The following is a 21,338-nucleotide window of genomic DNA, read 5'->3' as shown; positions in this document are numbered from 1 at the left end:
CGGACACGACAGCGAGTGGTCGTGATTAATTTGAAAACGTAAATAACAGCTCTGTTCCACTTCGATCCATCACGCTTGAAACAATGAGTCGCGGCTGGCAGCGGCGCCTAGCGCGTCAACCTCCGAGCGAGAAGCGTCGCCAGCGCTTCGGGCCTGCATACCTCGCATAAATCACACCTGAATATTTACCTGACAACACGGTCGCCCCCGTATCCAGCGATCGGGATGCACTCCTGGAGCCTAAATCTCTCGAGCGCGCAGAAGCTCACCGAATGCGCCGTTCCTTCAAGATGTTACACCTTCGTCGACGTTACCGTATCCTCTTTCATCGGCAAGACACTGATTCGTCAAATTCGCATCATTGTAATTGGACTGTATGCAAAACAAAAATAGTTTGGATCGATCGTACAAAATACGAGTTCGATGAAAAGATACATAAGTTTTATTCAAATTGAAATCTAACCTGCAAAAATTATATGGGAACTCCTTTTAGAATTACCCTATATAGATGATTCATTTAAATATTTACCAAAATTAATTCTTATCATCAAAATATAAATCTTATCAGAATTTATAACAAATATATAAAACTTTAGGATTACACTATATAATAACTCTATATTAACTTATGTAATCAAAATTATTCAATTAACATTATGTAATAGTATTAAATTTTACTGAAACCCTAGTCAAATTTATATAAATGTATAGATTATATTAAAACTTATATTCAACAAATAATTAGTATTTTTATTTGTTATTTACATAAATTTATAAATGTTATTAGAACTTCCTACGGATTGCTTTATTATATCTGGTAATACGATTTTGAGATTCATACGTTGTGCAATAGTTTTCAGAGTAAATAAGATCGATATGTAAAACGTTTTCGCTCGAAATACTTCTGAACGCAAGAATACGGTAATAGAATTCTGAACCTTGAATGAATTTATCATGAATTAAGATAATATTTAACATGCAAATCGGCGAACACGCTATGTTGTAATAGTATATGTGGTACAGACAGACCCGAGACAATTCAATTTCGCTTGAAATTACATTCGACATCAACTAGTTCATTCCATTAGGATACATCCTCCATTAGAATAATTAAGAAGTGATCGTAATAACAACATAAATTCCAAAATTAGACAATTTTTTTGTAACATTGTCGATATGCACAGATGCTTTTGCAGGAAACGATAAGAATAAAAACAAACCGAAAGATACAATTAAATCGAGCTTTGTTAACCCTCCGCCGTGCTATTTTCTTGGCATTTGCAACAATAACAAATTTTTCCGTTTAGAATCATCTCTAAGCAGAAAATAAACAATTTATATTTATCGTATATCTACATTTACGTGAATATTTAAATATCGATGACAAGAAATCAAAATTTTATTTATTAGAACGGAGCAGCATGCGTACTTAACAGGTTGTTACTAGAAATCTCCGTCACGTGATAGACTCGTTAAAGTATGGCAAGAGGTTAACAGCTTAATAATTGCAATCTGAACTCTTCCTTCTGTAAAATTACATTTCTACAAAGTCCCCTCAATTTTCTACCGGAGATCGCAGAATCCCGGAGACCGATACCTTCCCAACGATTGTCCGCTGTACCTGCAGTACCTGGCCGCGATGCAAATGCCTCGCGTATAAATTAATTTGAAGTCCGTTCCCGGCGAAGTAGGCGACGGGGGTGAGGCGGGGACGTGGCAGGGGAGGAAGTCATGACAGCAGCGGCGAACCAGGAAAACGGCGGTGAAGAACGACCGTCCGCGTCGCGAGGATCGAAACCGCCAGCGAAAGGTAGACGCGGAGAAACGGGAACAAAAAGAAAGACGACGAAAGGAGAAGGGAGGCTACGGGGAGGGGGGTCGTCCTGTACGAAGAAGTTGATCGAGCCCGCTGAAAGGAGGATTATAAAGTGCGGAATCGCGATTGTAGTTCGACGCGGAGTGGCTTCATTATCATCGCCCGGAGCACCTCGGCGTTGCACCCATGCACCAACTCACCGATGCACCCATGCGCCCATGTGCCGTTGCACCGTTGCAGCAGCAGCCCCGCGACTGGCCGCGCATCGCGCGTCCTCTTCTTACGTTTCATCGATATTAATTAAAGTTCCGCGTTCATCTTCGTCGGACATCTTTATTACGAGCCTCGACCGGCCGTGAATGAAAATGGTTGGGTCGTTCCCGCCTTTTTACGCTCCGACACGCGACGGATGCACTTTCCGATGCACGCTACATTGTGCACGGACGATCGTTCCCACGGTTACCACGATTTTTCCACCAAGTTGACAAATTCGGCTTGAAATCTGTCTTGTTCTCTGAAAAGTTTCTACAACATGCGTCTTGATGTCGTGTAAAATTTTAGAAAGCCGCTAAAGGGGGAAAAATGCAAGAAAACCACGATATCTAATTTACCCTGTAACTACCCTCACGGACAAGTTACAGGGCTAAAATTTTGCACAGATGAGTTTCTTTTGGTCAGCTATCGAACGGTACATGACTCATTGAAAAACCTCTAAGGGCAGTTTTGATCATCTGAATTGGCTATGCCCTTTGTTTCTTTGAGTGAAAACGTATAATTTTCGCACGTGCTTGTACTTAATTGTTCCCTGTGTTGTTTGTAATGCATCTACGTTGCATTGTGTTTATTTGTATGCAAGACCATAACAGTAATTATAATGGAAATAAGGACTGTCAGTTATTTGGTCACAGTCGACAGGATTGACAATTGTAAGATCGCGCTTTGTTACGCTGCAAGTCGTAATAAGTTTTAGCTTTAACAACTTCTGAAATAATAAACTAGAGCTATAAGCTTAACGTTTGATGATACGGTTCTATTGTAATACATTTAAACGCGAACGATGAGTAACGTTGTCGAAGAAGGGAGAAGCGATTGCAAAGTTTCCAACGGTGCAGTCGATGCAGTGCATATCGCTGTTGCACAATGCCGGCGGTGGTCGCGCCGTTTCGGTCTGGTGTAACGGCGCGACGCGGCGTCGGTGTCTCAGTAGCCTGTCAATTAACTGCCATTAACATCGGGCGAATTAGTCGGAGGCGAGCGTCGGATACGGTATTCGTAGGAGTACGAGATACCGTTCGAACGAGTTCGTTGGTCATTTCGCGTTTCGCACCTTCTCCCTCGAGAGCGTACGCGTTTTCGCACGCGCTTACCCACGCGCTCCAGCATTTATTCGAACGCATTTCCGGTGCCGCTCACTCGCCTAACCCAGACCGTTTCCTTTCGACGCCCCGCCGCCGCCATCTTCTCGCCGGATCCGTCGACTTCCCACGTGTTATTTATCCAATTGATCCTGCCACCTTCCATTTCGTATTGCCTCGCTTCTTTCCGTATTCCACGGTGCTGAACGTTTAACCGGTCGATGGGCTTTCTAATTGCTTCATCAATCTTGCCGCGCGATTAGTTTACGCCGTCTTGTTTATTAGTTGCATTGTTCGAGGACCGTACACGAAATGAGAAACGACGACGATTACTCGGTACTGCTAGACTTGCGAGACACGCGTCGTATTCGTTTTACGAACGGTCTTCTACTTTTAAGAACAATCACTCGTGCCATTTTCCCCAAAGGTCCACTTGTTAACTTGTTCAGCTCCATTGAGGTCACCGGTGAATCCGAGATTAGTAGAATCTTTAATGCTTCAAATATAAAATTATTTAAATATAGAATCTCGTTACTTTAAATATTTTTAATATTATCATCGTTGCTAGATTAACGTGAAGATGCCCGGTATGATAAACACGTCGCAGATAATGGCATAATAGTTAATTACACAACAATAGATTACAATTAAATATAAATTACGCGGCAATAAATTACAATGGAATATAAATTATACATTTATACTACTTATATTATCTATACAATTATGCATTTACAGTTAAATTTAAATAGCACGAGAATAAATTACAATGAAATGCAAATTACATGATAATAAGCTACAATGAAATATAAATTACACGGTAATAAATTACAATGAAATATAATTTATGCAATAATAAATCTACAATGAAACATAAATTAGACAATAATAAATTACAATGAAATACAAATTGCAAGTGGTAAGTAAAGCATATTGATCATACAGACAAAGCGTGTCAAATCAGCGTAGCATTGAACGTGTTAATATAATACCTTGTGCTTCCTACACCTAACAGAAAACGAACTTCCGAAACATTTTCTATGGCTCGTTTAACAATGTTTCCAATACCGCATGGCTCACGAAGCATCGATTTCATGAATGGTAGAAGAAAGGATAATGTTCGCGAAGGGGTGGTTCCACGTGAGAACCGAGGGAATTTGGGATTTGTTGCGACAGGATAGCGTAGAGCTTCCCTGGCAGACCGTGCAAGTAGGCCACCGCTTGTCGGCCTAATTGCGAGTCGAATAAATGCGTGGCTTGTTTCGCCGGGATCGGAATCGGTCCGCCGGTTGAAACCCGTTTGCCGATGCGTTTTAACGCGAGCCGAGTAAGTCCGCGTTTCTCGAACAAACGTCCCCGGCCCGTATCTGATGCGGCCACTTAGGACGCGACACCGTGGAATATTTATAAGAGAGGAGCGGGGTTTTAAAGCCCCGGCCTGTCGCACGGATTGAGTTGTCGCGCGTGTAATATGCCACACAGGACGAGGACATCGCCGGAGATTAACGACACGAGCACCGTTCGCTTCGTGATCAGGGAACGCGTCCGCCGGGCTCGCGTGCACGCCGCAAATCGCAACAATCCCTATCTTTCGCCCGATGTTTCTTCGTTCATTAATAATTTACACCGGGGATCTTCGTTTGCTCCGAGAAATCTCACCCTCTTCGTTTTTCGGTCCTGGCTCCGGTCCTGATACGTGACGCGAAACCGATCTCGTTTCGTTCCATTTGTTACATCGGCTGTCCGTCCGGGCGCTTGTCCTTCTCGTGCCCGAGACGAGAACTTTCGTCTTGGAACCGGAGCTGGAATTTAATTGGATCTCGACTATACGATATTATACATTTTATAGATTATTTGGCGAACTTCTGAATTATTTCTTTTTCGCTGTTTGAAATTAACTTTCATATTAACAAACTCTAATTAAGCCTTTGCACTCGAATGGTGAATCTGAGGTGCCGCTAAAATTGTTATATCACGTTCCAAGATAATTTGAATACGTATCGTCAATGTTTAGATTTAAAAAATTGTTAAAAATGTAACTGTTGTATCAGTCACAAGACTCAGTTTCCTACGCATAAAATGCTCTCTGTCATACAGAAGGGAAATACTAGAAGATTTGAGATTTACAGTTCAAATCGCTTCAAGTCCAAAGGGTTAAAGTTAATTTCTAATATTTATCTTGTATTTATTACAAATTCGGTCATTTATATTTCGACATATATTTTCAAGTAAAATATTATAGTTTATGCTATTTTTCAATTCACTTAGCGTTACTGAAGGAACCGGAAATATAGATAGAAAAGCAAGTCGAGATTTCTTTCGAGATATTTTATTATAAATCATTAAGTACAATAAAGTAAAGTGGAGCTGTGCAATTAGAACTTTCACCAATTTTTAACAATTACAAACAGTTTATTCATAAATAAACGGAACAAAAGCTTGAGTTGATCAACAACCACCTTTGTACAGAAAAGTTCAAAATTAAACAATAACTGTTGCGTCAGAACCAATTGAAAATGCTAACAGTATCGTTGGAACGAACCTGCATCGTCTTTCCGAGGCTACATGGAATTACGGAATTAATCAATCGTGTGTAGAAATAATAATTAAGCTGTTCAGGTGATCACGAAGATTCTGAATGGTAGAGATAATGAAGTGATCGTTGGAGTCGAAATCGAAATGCCGCGCGATTCTATTCAAATCGATTTAAACTGAAATTAATTTCACGATACAGAGAGCACTGTAGACGTCCATTCGTTCAATCTATGCTAGAAAAATATCCACGAATGGCGTTATTTGTCCGATCCGACCAAAATAGATGGCAGGTATATTCAACCGTTGAACGGAATAGCGGGAATGTTATGAAAATCGTGTCCCGGCGCGCGCTGCGCCTCGTCGTCATTATATTCGCAAATTACAATCAATTTCTGATCAAACGTTTGTTTTGAAATTGCCGAGAAACCAATTGGGTATCACCGACGCGACAGCGGAACCGATAATGTATCGATAATTGCGATGCAATACTGAGAAATAGAAATGGCCCGTGGACGTTGTTCAGAACCGTGGACCCGTAGCTCTGCGTTTCGAGTTTACAGTCGCGTGCTCGAGCAATCTTCCGCGACCGAACAATCAGTCCCGAATGCAATTTCATACCTGCACGGTTATCTCCCGAAATATTCAGCCGTCGCACGATCCTTTCGCTCGTTTGTTGCCGTTCGCTTCATATCTTCTAGACTAATTAATTTTCGACCTAAGTACCTTAGCAATTTTTTAGAGAAAATGCGAAGATGAATTGTACAAAAGTAGTATACAGTTGTGTGAAAGTAATTGTAATGCTATTGTATTATTGTTGAATAAAGAAATCTTTTATCAACATTTAGTTATGACTAATTTTTATTCGAAACAATTTTTAAATATAAGTATGTTAAATATATTAATTGTATGTCATATACGCCACACATAGAAATCTGTTAAAAAATATATAATACACATATGAACGTAATAAATAAACGGGTATTCTAATATAAATATATAGCACATATTTAAATATAATACAGAAACAGGTAAGAAATATTTCAATGTAACAGGTTAATAAGTGATACGAGATAATATATGAAAATATATACAAAATTGAATCATCGATAGTGCATTGTTTCAAGATATTAATAAGTATTCAATCTAGAAGCTTTTCGGATGTGCTGTAATTTATTGTTAATAACCACACATGAAAGGTTACAAATTTTGTCTAAATCTTTGTAAACTCCTTCTAATAGTCAAGAATATCCTGACGTGTCCTCGGACGCGCTATTAAAATATAAAATTACAAAACAAAGGGCGGACAAAGGTAGCAAGACTTGGTATAACAATGTAGAGGAAGGTTCAAAGAATATTTTCTCGTTGAGATCCCAAAACATGTTTTACCATTTTTGAGAAAAGTTAGTATAAAAATTTGTCAAATGTATAGGTTAGGTTTTCCATGGATGTGTAACTTCGAAACAACAGAACAAGATAATACGATAAATAATTAAACCATCTAACAATCAAATTAACAAGTTTTTAATACCTTTAATTGAATTATCCATTCATATTTACATTTATTACCGAGAAGTTTGAATTAATTAATGTTAATAATGCGACGATATAACAGGAAGATGTTTGAGGTAACGAGATCGCTGTCCATACAAATATGTTTTCTGAGTGTTAGGGGTTACTATATTGTTCTTCGCAATTGTTTATGTAAAAATAAAGACTCTAAATTACGAATATGTAATAAAAAAAGAAACAAATTTTTTTCGATCTTTCTATGTTGCCCGAATCACTGTACACGACGCTGTATAAATTGTTTATGCGACCTAGTAGTAACAAGACGATCACTTCTAGCTTCTGAACAATATTTAATTTTTGAGAACCGGGCCATTTCGTACTTAGGAAGCAGTTTTCTATGGTCGGCACCAAGTAGAACTTCCTAGCGCTTTCAGTTGATAAATTATTAAATAAACAAATAAGTTTTAATCCCTCTGCTCTATAATTCAACTTCTCCACTCGACAGCAAGATTAAAGGACCGCTAATTTTTGACCGAGAAATTGTAAACTTTGAACAACTATAATTCCGTTAAAAGCTATCATAAAGTTATGACGTTTTTCAAAATTAAAACTTGTAATGTCTAGTTTTACAATACCATGTATTCATCTTTAATGTCAAGCATCTCGATGACTATACTATCTTACATTTAGAGACATGTTGGTGATATCGGAAACGTACAAAGTTTAACAACCTCTGTAGTTTCAGAAACAAGTTTTCCGAGCATACCGTTTAAAACATCGTAAAGTTTGAACTTTCACCTTTAATTTGAGTGCCGAATCAAGTCGCTACGATTTTTTTCTCGCAAAGTAGCAGCGCTTCGAATGATAAATGTGCTGTCGGCATTAGAATAACCCAAGGTAAACTACGAAGAGGTCGCACGGTCAGACTTGTACCTCACGCGCATGTGTCTCGCGCGAGTTTAGCGTGCTTTTAACCCTTCGCCGTACTTTAACGAGTCGGGACTCATTATCAAAATTTCTAATAATAAGCTGTCAGGTATAAATGTTCATTCGTGCTTTTAAGTAGCAAACAAATTTTATTCTCTTGTTATTAATATTAAAACATTCAAGTAGGTGTAAGCACAGGATAAATATAAAATTCCGTTTTCTTGTAAGAAATTATTGTAGACGAAAAAATTCTGATCAAAGTAATTGTAAGGAAAATGGCACGGAAAGGGGTTAATGTACGTTTAGTGCCAGTTGACTGTAAAGCGAGCGTCTGCTCTAAGTACACAATTAAGCAAGTGCATATTTTTGTCTAAATATATCGAATTTATGCATAGCGTTTGGTACACAATGAGCACTTACGTAGCGTATGAGAAAATTAAAAGAAACACAGTCAACTACGACAATCGTTTCGATATCCCTAGTGAAAATAACATTTACAATAAATTAAAGAGTAGAGGTTGAAACTCGTCTGGTTGAAACTAATTCGTAAGACTAACATTTCGAAAAAAAAACATGATCCGTTTCCATGAAGCGTGACGTTTGCTACATCCTCTGCGGCTGAGAAGGGTAAGAGGGAAGACTTACTACCGAACACGGTATTTTCGTATTGTCAGATACGTGGCTTGTTACACGAGGTTTTCATGGTCGGGTAAGTAACGGTCGGTAGTTATGGTAATCGGATTTGGTCGGACCGCGGCAGTCGTGCAGCCCGATGATTGGACCTGACAACCGTACTGACCCTTTCTCATAGTTTCTCACCGAACGGTCGGATTTGCCGTCTCCTATGATTTACACGTGCTTCCCGGAATTATTATTCTTGGGGCTGTCGCGTCCCGTCGGTGAAATTCAACGTTAACGAATCGCCCGCCGTGGCACCGTCAAAGCGCCGAGAGGCTACCGTGGAAACCACCTTCAGCTATCGAGAACCCGCTACGGAATTAGATGAAGCGCTGATGTATTTGAATAGTAAATACCCCGTTCCTCGCAGCTGCCGAAATATTCGTTCACCTACGCCGCTTCGTTTCATCGAAACCCATTACCTTTCGCTATATTTCGTTTCGACAATCCGTATCTGTTCGAAATAATTTCTTCGTGGCCGAGAAGTTATCATTAACGGATGTATGGGATGACACACGTGACTTTTACAATTTCCAAAATATTCATTGGACAATTCATTTTTTAATACGAAAGTTACATGGTTTAAAGGAGTACGTTAAATAGTGCATTTATTCTTTCTATAGGTAAAGGCGTTCCGGAGATTTGAAGACCGATTTCATCTTTTTAAGTAGAATACTATATTATTTATTCTATCAAAATTTAAAGGAATATCGAATTCTTAGTGAAAATGTATTGATATCTATTTCGCGTAAATTAAATAGTTAACGAGTAATTTCACCTTATTTCTTGAACATTTCCAATAAACTTGAATCTCCAACTTGATGTCATGTGAAGAAAATTTCAAGAAATAAAGTTAAATTCTTAAGTATTAGCTATTAGGTTCAGAACTAATAAAGATCGATTATTTTTTACGCAGAATTTTAAAAGGCTAATGTATAAGGGTGATAATACAGATCAATCAGAATAAGGCTAATGTAGATCAATATTATATTGCTCGGAATTTTACTCAAGAAAATAAATGCACTGCAAACAAATATTATTTTTACGTCTTAAAAAAGTAAAAAGACAATAGAAAATTAAAAGGATTAATATAAAATCGTTCTCTTAGAAGAAAGAGGTTCCTATGTGTTCCTTGCGACGTGTGCAGAAAATTTGTATTTATCTATTATAATGTGCAATGATCTAATCTAACCACATAAGTCATTGCTCATTTCACAGTAAATCCTTAACATATTTACTCGTAATCATTAACACGTTGAGTGCTACGTCAGTCATCGATGACTGACACTGAACTTATCGTACAAGCCGTGTAAATCATCGGTGACTGACAGTGTAAAATACGATACAAAACTACAAAATTTACATTGTTTTAAGTTCTTACCTAAAATTTATTTAAAGTCCACCTAATTTTTATCTAATACTGAATTCTATTATTAATAAAATATTTGCTAGTAATGCGCTTCGCATTGCTGTACCACGATACCAGCGCGCGTAGCCTGACGGGGATTTCCTTATACATTGTATAATCGCGTGGCACTCAACGTGTTAATCGAAAATTAGTGATTAAAATTAATCGGAAATTAATCGTAAATGCTCTATGTCAATTAGAACAAAATGAATAAATGTCGACGGTTTAACAATAAATCTGAAATACAATTAAGAAAATGAAAGAGAACAAATGAAAAATATCCTCGACACCGTAGAAAATGTGTTGCGTCGATACCCAATAAAATCAAGCCGATTAAATTCGAGCAAATAAAAATCCTTTTTAAAATTGTGTCCCAATCGCGGGAATATTTGTTTGCAAAATAGTTCGCAGATATGGGTGCACCATATCAATATCTCGCAAACGTGATCAAAATCCCGAAGTCAACCGATAAATCATCGCGAAACACCTGAAAAGACGTTGTTCTGTATTTATTGCAGGAAAAAAGGGTGACGGCTTGAGGGGCGGAAGCTCGTCGACCTGTTGGCTGGCCGCGTACATAATATTGCGAGGTGCACTTCCGGTTTAGCCACCACCATGCTCTGCACACTGATGCTTCAAACGTTGATCGTTGTCGTGAACATCGTGCCCGAAGCCCGTCTCCATCGAGCGAACGTCAGAGGTGAGTTTTGAAAACCGTTCGACGGAACACGTCGATAAAATCGGGCTTCGCGATAAAGCATCATCAACATTATTCAGCGGATTTCTCTCGTTTATTATTAGCGAGCTCGTATATTATCTTGTACATCGTCGGATTCGCTGTGATTTCATTTAAAATACGAACCTTTCGTGCTCGACGATACATTTTTATTCACAGAAGCGTCCTATTTTTCGTTACTTGTTCCGACGTATATCTCTACATTCTGTAGCAATGTCGGATAGAGTTATATTTATTAACGATAATTACCTTGTTAATTTAACCGATCGTCCAACAATTTCCATAATAATGTAATTATTATTGCAACGGGGCTTATTATCGGTAGTTAATTTAATCGTGAGCGAATACAATCCGCGGTCCGTTGATTACGAAGCATTCAGCCGGAGAAGAGAACGAAGTCTGACTTCTAGAATGAAATTGGTAATTAACTGTTCGATGCAATTTACGTCACGGAAACCAGTCGTCCCTCTGTCGAACGGCCGGCCGGATCGTTGTAAATCTCGTCTAAAACTTCTGTCAATTGACGTACCGCCAGCGGGCAACAGGCAGCTTCCAGCGGCGCGGATATACCGATAAGATCAGCGGAATCCCTCGATGGTAGATAAGACGCATCAAAACTGGCATTTACGCCGGTGGCCGGGCACCGCGGGATGACAATCAATTACACCGCGAGCCGCCTCTTCTGGACGTATACGAAATATTTATCGGCATAATTAAAAATCAACTGTTGGCTCCGTAACAACCGTTAAGGCGTTCCAAGGGAGCATAAATAAGACGGGACTAGCATTTTATTGCGACGATCGCGATCGGGAATCGCCTCGGTGCGCTTTTTCCCATCGTTGCGCAGCGCGCATCACAAATATGAAATTGCCGAGCCCTTGGTCCATAATATTACTATTATAGACACAGCCTCAGATAGTTTGCCCGAAGACAAGACGAATCATCCGCATGACGTCACAGTCAACTCAATGTATAATCTGAGCTAGTATAATATATCTCCAATTTCGAAAGAGTTGCACAGCAACGTTGCAAAACTGGTGAACTGACTTAACCGTCCGGATGACTTAGAATAGTCATTCTCCTGATGGTTCGTGGACTGCAATTTGGAATAAAAAATCCAATTACAAAATTTATTTGTGTAATTGAATCTAAATAAAATCTATTTTGAATGAAGTAATGTATATTATAATTTGATTAACGTGAACAGTCTTAATATTCGACATTTAATGAATAGACGAAATTTTAGAAAGCAAATTCAATTATGTATTGTATTTCGCTAATGATTATAATACTGTTTATTTTCGCTTAATGATTTTAATACTGTTTGCAGCCTGCGAAACAACACGCACGTATCATTGCTTTAAAAAATGTCCTTTACTTGTAAAAATGTTTGAGAATATTATTTTGAGTCGCACATTTCGGCACACGTCGTATCTAATAGTATACATAAAGTCTAGCCTATGAAATATTGTAAAGTCATGCAGTGTATACTAAACCGTCTAGCTTTCATGAAATTTCAAGCGATCCGATTCAGAAACTTGTTGGTTTTGCCTCCACGTTTAGCCCAAACTATCCGTCTCGAAGAATGAAAAGTTTCATTTCATTCGATTCGATCTCGTTTCGTTTACGACTGTAGCTCGCAACGTTGACACTATTTGTACACTTACAAGGAAAACGAGGCGGCAGCTTCGAGCCCTGGCACTGACAACTTCGTGAACAAAAGTACCTCGAACGTGGGGCAGATAGAGGAGAAGGAAGCGACGGGAATCGATCGAGAATTGTTCCTTTTGCTTTTGTCATTTTTCACCTGCCCCTGCGACGCCGATGCCGACGCCGGACGTCGCTTTATCGGACAATTTACAGATACCGGCCAAGTCGGGGATCCTCCAGGGGAAATCGCGTTCCCGCGGAGACGCGCCCCGCCAACGGAACGCACTCGCCGCCATTAGTTTCAGCAAAACGACGATGTAGTTCCGACGAAAGTTTTCGGCCAACTTCGCTGCCGTTGTCCCTCCGCGCCACATCTAGGTGCAGTGATTTCGTTTCGTATTTCTATTGCTGTCGTCTTAAGCTGTTTCCATCCCTCGACAGGGTCGGAAAATATGAGCATTCTCGCGCGAGTCGAGGTGGTTTTCGCCGCGAAATATTTCTCTGAAATTTTGTTAAACGATAGTGGTCGACATGTTGATTCCAAATTATGTACGCTAATTTAAGAATCTTTCGTAAATGTGACAATGTTTGATAAATACGACAGTATTTTTTGTATGCGAACATTTTTATCCCGGCCAGAGTATTCGATTTATCAAGCGAAGCATTATATTATATGATCCTTTGCAATTTACTGATAACTACGAAATTTCTCTGCAAACGTGTAAATAAATATTGAAAAATATTTACATTTCCCTAACCCTTCTAGCACCGTGTCGTTCTTTACGACGGAACAAAAAATATTTTGTACATATTTTGTTAATAGTACATAATATTTTTAATGTGAAGGGAGACGTTCTAGACAGAGTAGAGCAAAATTGGATACACATGAAAAATAAAGGCTAATAAATTAAATTTGATTCGACAATCCTGAAAAAATATTCAATTGAACACCTACATTTTATCTAAATAAAATTTTATTGCCGTGAGAATTCAATCCAATAGGAATTTATTCGCGCAGGAATACGTGCAGAAAGTAATTAATTTGAAAAAAAATGATAGAATATAAATTGAATTGTTCGAATAAATCGAATGGAAGAAGGATCATTTGAATAAATACGTAGAATAATTTATGACGAATTTGTGAAAAATATATCCAAATCAAACATTCGACTAAAAGGAATTCGTTCGAATCTTCGGTAAATATTTATTCGAAACAATCCGAACAATGCCGGACACCGTTTCTTAGTTAGCAATGCAAAAATGTTAGGTTTTGCTGAAGATGAGATGGACTAAACGCAGCCAGTGCAGTAAAACGCGTCTAAGGGATTTCCAGAATGGACTATCGAGAGAAACGAATATTTTCTGGATGGTCAAGCTCGATACTCTAGCCTGCTCTCGAATGAAAGTCCGATGGGATTCGATCGGCGTTAAGAGCACGGTGTCCGGGGCAAACTGGAACCGCAACGTCAGCTGACGCGGTCTCCCGGTCTCCGGACTCCCTTTTCGCACTGCCATTCTTCCCGCGCCGGAAATAAGAATAGAGCTCCCCACGGTGCCTTTTCAATGTAGATAACTTGACGGCTTGGAACGGAGCGAACAAGCCGGCTCGTAAATATTTATTCGTTTTGTGGGCGCGGAGACAATGCGAGCCGAGTCGAATTAGCGGCGCGAAACGGAGCCGCGTTTCGAAATTAGCCTGTCGTCGGGTCGCAATTACCATGATCGAGGAGGAAAATTATAGACGGCGACGGAGACGCGTTTACGCGGCGAGGCTCGCTGTGCCCGCGGTGCCTCGAAAGGGAGAAAGAGAGAGAGAGAGAGAGAGAGAGAGATCCGCGACACTAGACTCGCCGGCTAAATTTTAATTTCACGTAATTAGCGAACCAACACTTTACGTCGCAATCTTTCTTGGGGGAGTTCGTGGGCGGCCTCCAACCGCGGTGGCAAAATTAGTCAATGTTCGCGAATTTTCTCAAACGAAACTGACGGACCTATCGATTACGAACTTGGCGGGTAGATTTGTCAAACTTTCGCGAATAAGCGAGGATTTTTTGTTTGCGGAAGTAGTAATTTTCACCGAAGTTGTGGTCGATTAACTTGGCAGGACTTTTCAATTTCACTGGCAAAAAACGAGACGATCTTTGAGGATTTATTTCAACGAAACCGACGAAGCTGTCGATTTAAAATTTTATCGATACCTTTATTTATTTACTTCTTTGGTTATTTCGAAGGGAATAGTCTTTCCTTTAATTAATTAATTTCCTTTAATAGTCTTTCTCTTTAATTACGCTTTAATTTCCAAACGGTGTACAAATGAAGAAGCAATTGATGCCACATGAGTTTGCTTGGAAATTTTTATTCGAACGCATAAACTACTGTGCTTTTACGAAACTTTTTCGTAAAAGTGAAAATGTTAAAGAAGTCTAATGTGCCGCAAGAAAGGTTACAATTTACAATTAACACATTAAGTGCGACGTCTTTCTGCTCAGACGGTGATTTTGCAATCAGATAGAAAAAGACCATACAAGTGTAAAGATTTGCTTGAGTAGAGTGAATTTAGATTTCACATTGATTATTTTCAAAAAGACTGTAAAGTGTAAAGTGCACGTGTAATGATCTATTTAAGCAAAGTGAATTTAGATCATCATCAAATTGTTTCTGTAGCACATTTCGTTTAACAATAACATTCGTTAAGTTTCTTTAAGAAAAGAATATTTTTCTATTAAAATGTGTAAATTACTTGAAGTATTTATTTATTATTTTCATTTATTACTAAATTACTTAAATTATTAAATTAAAATTTCCTTCAGCTTTTAAACATGATATTCCCGGTCCTATACACGTATTTCGTCCGACGGATAGTTCGCTGTCAGTTCCTTGTGACCGCTTCGCCTCATCGGAAAATTAAGCAAAATTAGCTTCGCACTTAACGCGTTAAGCGATTGAAACAGTTTAGACGACCGTAGCGAGTACGATATATTCGATCGATCGTCTCAAAATGAAAAAAAAGGGTCTTTCATCCACAGAACTAATGATTTTCTTGCATGACTTGCTGCTTCCTGGTTTCATCGCCGTGATACGGTTGTCCGATAGCCAGGTCTTGCTCCACGTAGAATCGATACCACCACCTAATCTCGGTCGAAATTCTTGATAACGAACAAATAACTGTCCTGCCTATAATTATCGACGGCGGATCGGTTCAAACTCGAGCCTAACTTCCGGTAGAAGCAGTTCGAGCTTCTCGAAGCCAGCTCGAGTTGCCTGTGTTAAATTTCAAATTGGGGGGAAGCGGAGCCGGGACTCGGGACAAGGTGTAAACCGTACTAATGCCTCGTCATTACTATACTCTCGGCGAGTTAATAACTCCGCGACCAGCCGATGATGCGATGGACTGCTGCTCGTGAACAGATTACACGTGCTACACCATCTCGCTATGCCCACACACGCGCACACTTCGACAGTTTTACGAAACCAATATTTCTCAAACTTTATCTAACGAAGACTATCGTCATAGACTCTTCCTTTATTATTTCAAAGCTCCTTCTTTTAGATCTGCTAGTTTTCCCTCCTGCTAATTTACCTGACAATTTTTTCTCCAATTTTGTTATTTATCTTTTTTTTCGTAATAACTTTCTTTTACTAATCTTTCTTTCGTAACAACGGCATTACTTGAATGATCTAAACTTTATTATATCTCCTATACTATACATATTTATTGTATTTACGATATATATATTTATTATATGTATATGCCACATTGTTTCTTCTTTGTATCATTAGTAGATTGTGGACCTTATGCATTTATAACAAATATGTGTGGACGCTAATTGGTTTCTATTTGGTTTCTATTCCATGCAACAGATGTGAAGGATTGTTACTTTGCATAAAGATTTTCAGTCCAGTCGTTATTCTTTTTATTGTATTTGTTTAACGAGTGTACAAAATTTTTTTTTTCTCTTTTATCTATTCTTGGGTAACACGCGAGTAATGAGACATCGCCAAAAATTGTTACAACGTTTTTTAAAATAATGTTCACACGGTCAAACCTGTTTGTATTTAAAGAATACTGTTGAAAATATAATTATTGTACGAGTCGCAAAGCTCAATTTCATATGTATAAAATGCAATATGTTGTGTAAAATAGGAATACCGTATACATTAAACTATTTCGTAATTAGAATTAAAGTGGTTAACCTTTTGCATTAGAGGGCTCCTTAACGGAACCATTTACAATTTATGATCATTGTCTCCGTCTAAGAGCCCTCGGGTTTAAAGATAAGATCTAAGTGGTCCCGCTCCAGAGCCCTCGAGTGCAAAAAATTAATATTTAAATATAAATACGAACGTCTCGAATATTTAGTGAAACACCTTGATTATTTTACCAATCAGGTGGATAGAAAATAACGAACAGGGTAAATGAGTAAATCTAAAGATCTCTAAAATACTAACTAAATACAAACGTCTCAAATATTTGAGGAACATCTTGGTTATTTTACAAACCAGGTAAATAGCAATAATGAACAGGGTAAATGATTAAATTTAGAGATAGATCACAGGATCTCAAAGATCTAAAATATTAACTAAATACGAACGTTGCGATTATTCAGTGAAAAATCTCGGATATTTGAATGAGTAAATCTAAATATAGATCGCAGGATTTCGAAGCTCTAAAGTACGAACTAACTACGATCTAAATATGAACGTCCTGAATATTCGACAAAGCATCTCGGTTATTTTACAAACCAGGCAGATCGTAATAATGAACAGGGTAAAGGAATAAATCTAAAGATGGATCGCAAGATCTCGAAGCTCCCGATCTCTCCTCAATTATCGGGCAACAAAGTTCTCGAGGAGACACCACGCCTTTATCGATGTCTCGTTAAACAACGCAAGAAAGAAACCTTTTTCGCATCGATTCGAGGCGAAAGAATGTTGTCGGTCGTTATCGGGGATACGATCTTGCGCCGTTTCCTGGGAATCAAGGTGTAGATCGATACAACGCAGGCTCCGCGATTCCGTTCGCGCGAAGTCGAATCCCGTTCCCGAGTGTCTTTCGGCTTTTTATTCGAGGCGAAAAACCGCCTCGCCGAGTCGTGCCGAGCGAGCCGGGCCGACCTGGCCCTGGGTTGGCGCCAACCGTCCACAAAACCAAAGAAAAGAAGGTGGCTCGTCTGTTACGCCGACCGCCCATTCATGGTTCGAACCCGTTGAAAAATCGCTCCTTCGCTCGCTGAATAACTATGCCGCGCGCGACTCTCGCGAATCTCTCTTGACTTTCCTCTGGACCAATCAGCCTGGCTGTTGCATCATTTTCAGTTCCTTGTTTCGTGCGACGTTCAGCGTCGTTCGACGTATCATTTTCTAGCAAATAACCGTATCGGAGCAGTTGACGCGCTCGCGGCCACGTTAATGGTACACGAGTGACAAGATTCTGAGTCCATTATGCGTGTTCAAAAAATACAAGAAATCGTTACTTATCAATAGATTGTGAATTCCATGCACTTATAGCAAAATTGGATAGCAGCAATTTATTTCAAATAGTAGACGCATTGAAAGAATTTAAAAATGTGAATGCATTAGTTTCAAATTGTAAAAGCTATTGTTGAAGAAATGAAGAGCTTGCTATTTAATTAATCTATTTTTTAATTGGCGAAGATCTATCTATTTCGCATAAACATCCGATTCGTCAATATTTCGAGGTGGTATCATAGCCTAAAGAAGTGAACTTAAAACATATTACACAGGAACAGAGTTGGGCATTGTTCGGATTTTTTCAAATAAATATTTATCTAAAATAATTAACCGGCTGAATACCTTTCAGTCGAACATTTCGTTCAATTTATTCATTCAAATGATATTCTTTATCCAAACAATTCTTTATCCGCATACATTTTTATTCGTTCGAATATTTATTCGATACTGTCAAGTAAAATTTCATTCGATTAAAATATTATCTAGATCAATTTTTGTTCGATCAAATATTTATTCGATAGCGTTGTATAAAATGTAATTCGTTAGTCTTTCTCTTAGACTCGTCATCCTTACAAAATATTGCCCACCTATGCACAGAATGTGGCGGAGCGACAGCGGCGCGCAGCCATGAAATCTGTATTTCTCTATTCGACACAGCTGGCAAAAAAAAAAACTATATCAAAAGTCGAAATCCGAAAACCGTTTCGCGCGGAGCGAATTCGCTTCGGAGAAGCGTAACGAATCGGCGAATCGTACGCAATGTTTTCAGGCGGCGCGGCGTACGTTACGCAACGATTCTCGAATCAAGAATGGGAGAAGTCCGAACGAGCGTGGCGAGGCTGTTCGGTCGGCGGTGCTGAATGAAAATAAAGATAACGCTTCGTCATCGAGTGCCTACGCGAATCGACTACGACCACGGGTACAACTGTGGGTACGAGTGTCGATACTAGCGCGGATACTAGTGTGGATACGAGTGCGAATACGAGCTCTGTACACGAGCTACGTGGATACAAGTGTGTGGCTACAAATGTGCGGATACGAGTGTGTGGATACGGCAGTCGCGTTTCAGCGTTTTCGGATTTGCACGGGGGCCGCCCACGCGCCTCGTGCCTTTTATTTCCTGCCGCTTTCCATCGCCATCGCATCAGCTCGCGGAGCGGAGCGGGTGCGAGAAGGAGAGACAAAAAGCGAGCGTGTACCGTCTATTGACGGCGCTGCCCACGCGTTCGCCCGCGCGCCTGCATTCATCGAACATCAACCGAGCACCGGCACAGGTGCGCGTCTCTCCCAGTCCATGTCCCTCGCTATGTCCATGTCCCCCTTCCCGTTTGTTACGGGACAACTTCCCGTCCCGGTCTTCTAATTCCGAAGCCGCGGCGGCGACGACACTTCGCCAACTTTTCTCGTTCCGAAAATATCCGTCGCGCGCTCACCTATTTTTCAACGACGGCTTCGAGAACACCTGGGATCGCCGGATCGATGATCGTCCGTCGGGACGGTGCGGTGGTCCGAACGGTCAATCGTCCATACATTTTCTTTCTTTTTCGTTTCATCCGGGCTTGACAAATCTTCGGGAGAGGTTCGTTTTCATGAACAACGCCTCCTTCTGCAAAGGATCGCGTTTCATCGATCATTACGTTGAATAGAATCGCTATTTCCATGTAGGAAAAATGCACCTGGATTTGCGAGGGATTGGTAAATATGCCCGCAGAGTCTCGATTCGATATCTCTTCCAGGCTGGTTTAAAAAAATTCAGAAAGTATTGGCCGTATAATGCGACGAAATGAAAAAGTTGTGGTGAAATTTCGCTGAAGATCGAAGAACTTTTTATACGAATTGGATGAAGCGACAATTTGTTCTTACGTTGAAGCTGAAATGTTACAGAATTAGAGAAAAATAGAACATCTTTTAGAAACATTCTGTTACCTTGAAAATTTGCGGTAAACTTGAAATGTTCTAAAAAAATTGTTATTTATCCGATACCGTATACAATTCAATCTTTTTTATGTGACCTGCATCGTTTCCTGTAGATTTCAAATCCAGTCTGAACATTGATTTTCCGTCTCAGGATTTTGAAAAAAGATTATCGGATCACTGCAACGAGAAAATTACGATTTCCCGAAGCGACAGATTTTTGCGATAGAACTTGAAATCGGTGATCAAAAAGAACTACGGGGAATGATGCATAACGTGTGATAAAAAATAACTGTGGTGTCGGATAAATCACAATTTTGCTGGAATGCTTCAGGTTTAACGTAACTTTACAACGTTAAATATCTTATTCTACAAGGTTTCAGCTGTAACGTAAAAAAGCTGCATCCCTTTATCCCGTCCCTATCAAAAGTTCTTCGATTTTGGCAAAACTTTTTCATTTAACCCCACCGCGCGCCGTTCCAGGATCGCTTAGCCAAGAAAACCGCACAGCCGACCTCGAGCTTTCTCGTTGGTTCGCCATAACTCCGGCAACTATTCCTCTGTAGAAAAGGTGGTCCTGTTATAGTCTCTAAAGATTAGCAAATATACCCCGCAACGTTTCAAACTAACGTCGCCATGGAATTTAATAATAAATGATTCGACGACGTTGAACGCTTTTTACGAGCCAGACCGGCGCGACGCAGCGCGGGCCACTATATTTTCGCTTGATGCGGTAATCCGAGGGGTCATCCCTGACCGGCGAACTTCCGTTAAATTCCTCGGAGAATCTTTGCGGTCACGGTAGTAACTTCCGGCAGGTCCTAATTAGATTCCAAGCCGGCCGAAGTTTGCAGTGCGCGCCGCGCGTTGCTCCCCCGAAACAAATGAACTGTTGAAAATTTCAAAAGTGTCTCCCCGGGATCGCGAACTTTCAATTTTCGAAGTTCCGCGGAGGAAGGGCGGCCGCTCTCCACGCCCGGCAAGTTCGCCCCGGGTTTCGGGATTCGCGGGGACTGCGAACTTCCTAAGCCGATAGAAAATCTTAAGTCCATGAATTACACAGTTTCCGCGGGGACCTCGCAAGTTTTACCAAGAGGGATCGAAGATTTCGGGATTCTGTTTGTTTCGGGCGGCACCGGGGACTTCAAAAATCATTCGCGCGGGCTAATACACCGCCGGGCAAAGTTTCCCTGTAAGCCGGAGAAATGGAACCTTACTTTCTCCTCGGAGCCGCGAACCATCTGTCCGTGTAACGAGCTTAACGGTTTGGCGACCGCACGCTTAAAAGCATGAAATCTTACGGACTCCGATCCGGTCGAGACTTTTAAAAGCTATGAC

General features: G+C 40.0%; 1 protein-coding gene across 3 annotated transcripts in view; it reads left to right on the top strand.

Annotated features, from left to right (window-relative positions):
• LOC144474967 (A disintegrin and metalloproteinase with thrombospondin motifs 7) overlaps nt 1–21,338 on the top strand; it is a 104,429-nt gene that overhangs the window by 10,844 nt on the left and 72,247 nt on the right. For all 3 annotated transcript variants that reach the window (XR_013494801.1, XM_078190409.1, XM_078190421.1), the window contains exon 2: nt 10,747–10,928. Coding sequence is in view for 2 of the 3 variants with exons in the window: in XM_078190409.1 (XP_078046535.1) it covers nt 10,844–10,928 (85 nt within the window). In the remaining variant the exon portion in view is untranslated. The remainder of the gene's footprint in view (nt 1–10,746; nt 10,929–21,338) is intronic.

Source organism: Augochlora pura, chromosome 2, assembly GCF_028453695.1.
Source record: "Augochlora pura isolate Apur16 chromosome 2, APUR_v2.2.1, whole genome shotgun sequence".
In the NCBI taxonomy this organism is placed as follows: Eukaryota; Metazoa; Arthropoda; class Insecta; order Hymenoptera; family Halictidae; genus Augochlora; species Augochlora pura.
This window is presented reverse-complemented; position numbering and strand designations above follow the sequence as displayed.